At 42.3% G+C, this 1,595-nt stretch overlaps 1 protein-coding gene across 1 annotated transcript in view; it reads right to left on the minus strand.

Annotated features, from left to right (window-relative positions):
• LOC110022514 (potassium transporter 25-like) overlaps nt 1–1,288 on the minus strand; it is a 10,950-nt gene extending 9,662 nt beyond the window's left edge. Inside the window, exons 1-3 of the mRNA XM_020721490.1 lie at nt 919–1,288; nt 307–838; nt 135–195 (exon numbers count right to left, since the gene is read on the minus strand). Coding sequence (XP_020577149.1) covers nt 135–195; nt 307–838; nt 919–957 — 632 coding nt within the window. The 5' untranslated portion in view covers nt 958–1,288. The remainder of the gene's footprint in view (nt 1–134; nt 196–306; nt 839–918) is intronic.
• Between the last annotated feature and the right edge of the window lie 307 nt (nt 1,289–1,595).

Consider the following 1,595-nt stretch of genomic DNA (forward strand, 5'->3'; position numbering starts at 1 on the left):
CCGACGAAACTAAGCAACACATAATTCACTTTCTAATCTCATAAATTCATGTCGGCGCAGCAGAGCCTGAAATATATTATTTGCTCAATGATCCATATTCCACTAAATACAGCTAAAGTCAACAAGTTTGTTGCCGCTTACATTTATGATGCTCCTTAGCCATGGAAAGTTCCAGCCCAGAGACGGCAGAGAATACTGACAAACAGAAACATGATTAAGAGCACAATTCAATAAAATCAAACAGACTAAAATTAGCAAAAAAAAAAAAAAAAAAAAACAGAACGGTAAAACAGAAATTCAATCTACCAGATAGTGCAGGAGTAAGCACACCATCACCAATAACCATGCAAGTCCCAATCAGAGCAAGAATCAGCAGAAGTCGCTGAAGAACCTGGTGCTGCTCCAGCAATCTCTTCACTTTCGCCGGAGCCATCTCCGAACGGCCGCCATAACCGGCCTCTCCAACAATCGAACCTTCTCCGCTGCGGCTCAAACTGTCAGTCTTTTTGTAGGCCGACAACTCCTCGTCTGCGAGCTGCCCATTCGGAATAAACCCAACACGTGCGTGTCGGCAGAGAAGAGAGTAGAGAGCAAAGGTCCCTCCTTCGCCATTGTCGTTAGCTCGGAGGACTATGAAGACGTATTTAAGCAGAGGAATGAGAGTCAGAGTCCAAAAAACGAAGGAGAGAACACCATAGATCTCTTCGTTGGTCTCAGAATGCTTAATATCTTCCGCGAAGGTGCTCTTGTAGACGTAAAGAGGCGAAGTGCTCAGGTCGCCATAAACCACGCCGAGGCTCTGGTACGCGAGCGTGAGAACCGTCCGCCATGATTCTCTCTGCAGCCCAACAACACACATAATTCGAAACCAATTGCTTAGAAGCTAAAGGAAAAAAAGGTAAAATCAAGTTCAATCACCTTAAAGCTGTTCATGTGAGTCCCGCCCTCAAGATCCATGAACAAGAAATCAAAACCTTAACAAAAGCATGTATTTTGACCAGAAAGGTGAGCTTCAAAGTGAATTGTCATAAGACAGAAGAAAAATGGAGTTTTGCTAACAAGGCTGGAGTTTTTAGAACTGTGATGCAAGTGTATTAGGTAGATTCTTCTATGAATGACAGCTCTCAATTCTCCGGTCACCGGAGCAGGAGGGAAGGAGGGAAGCAGGGAAGGAGGTAGAAAGTCACGTTTTTCCGGTAAGGTTTTTATTGCATGACAGAGAATAAACCGTTCTTCCTGCCGAGAGATAATAAAGAAGAGAAGCAGCGGTTGCTGGTCTTCTGGGATGTTCTGCTGCCAATTACCTTACCTTAGTTTTGATCACGCTAATTTAAAGTAAATTAAACCGTTTTAGAAAAATTTACATAAGAACCACTCAATTCTTATGCACTTACATATCTACCACATAAACTTGAATTTCTATGGTCTGCTATATTTTCACTTTTTACAAACATACCAAATTTGATATCATAAAAAATTGGGGACTTATATACATACTTGCAAATGCAAATGACCTGACTCATTGGTGTGGCCTCTGACGTAAATCCCTTGAGTTGGGGGTTCGAATTCCGTGCTCTTCGAATCAGAAACAAGCA

Source organism: Phalaenopsis equestris, unplaced genomic scaffold (genome assembly GCF_001263595.1).
Source record: "Phalaenopsis equestris unplaced genomic scaffold, ASM126359v1 Scaffold000194, whole genome shotgun sequence".
NCBI lineage: Eukaryota > Viridiplantae > Streptophyta > Magnoliopsida > Asparagales > Orchidaceae > Phalaenopsis > Phalaenopsis equestris.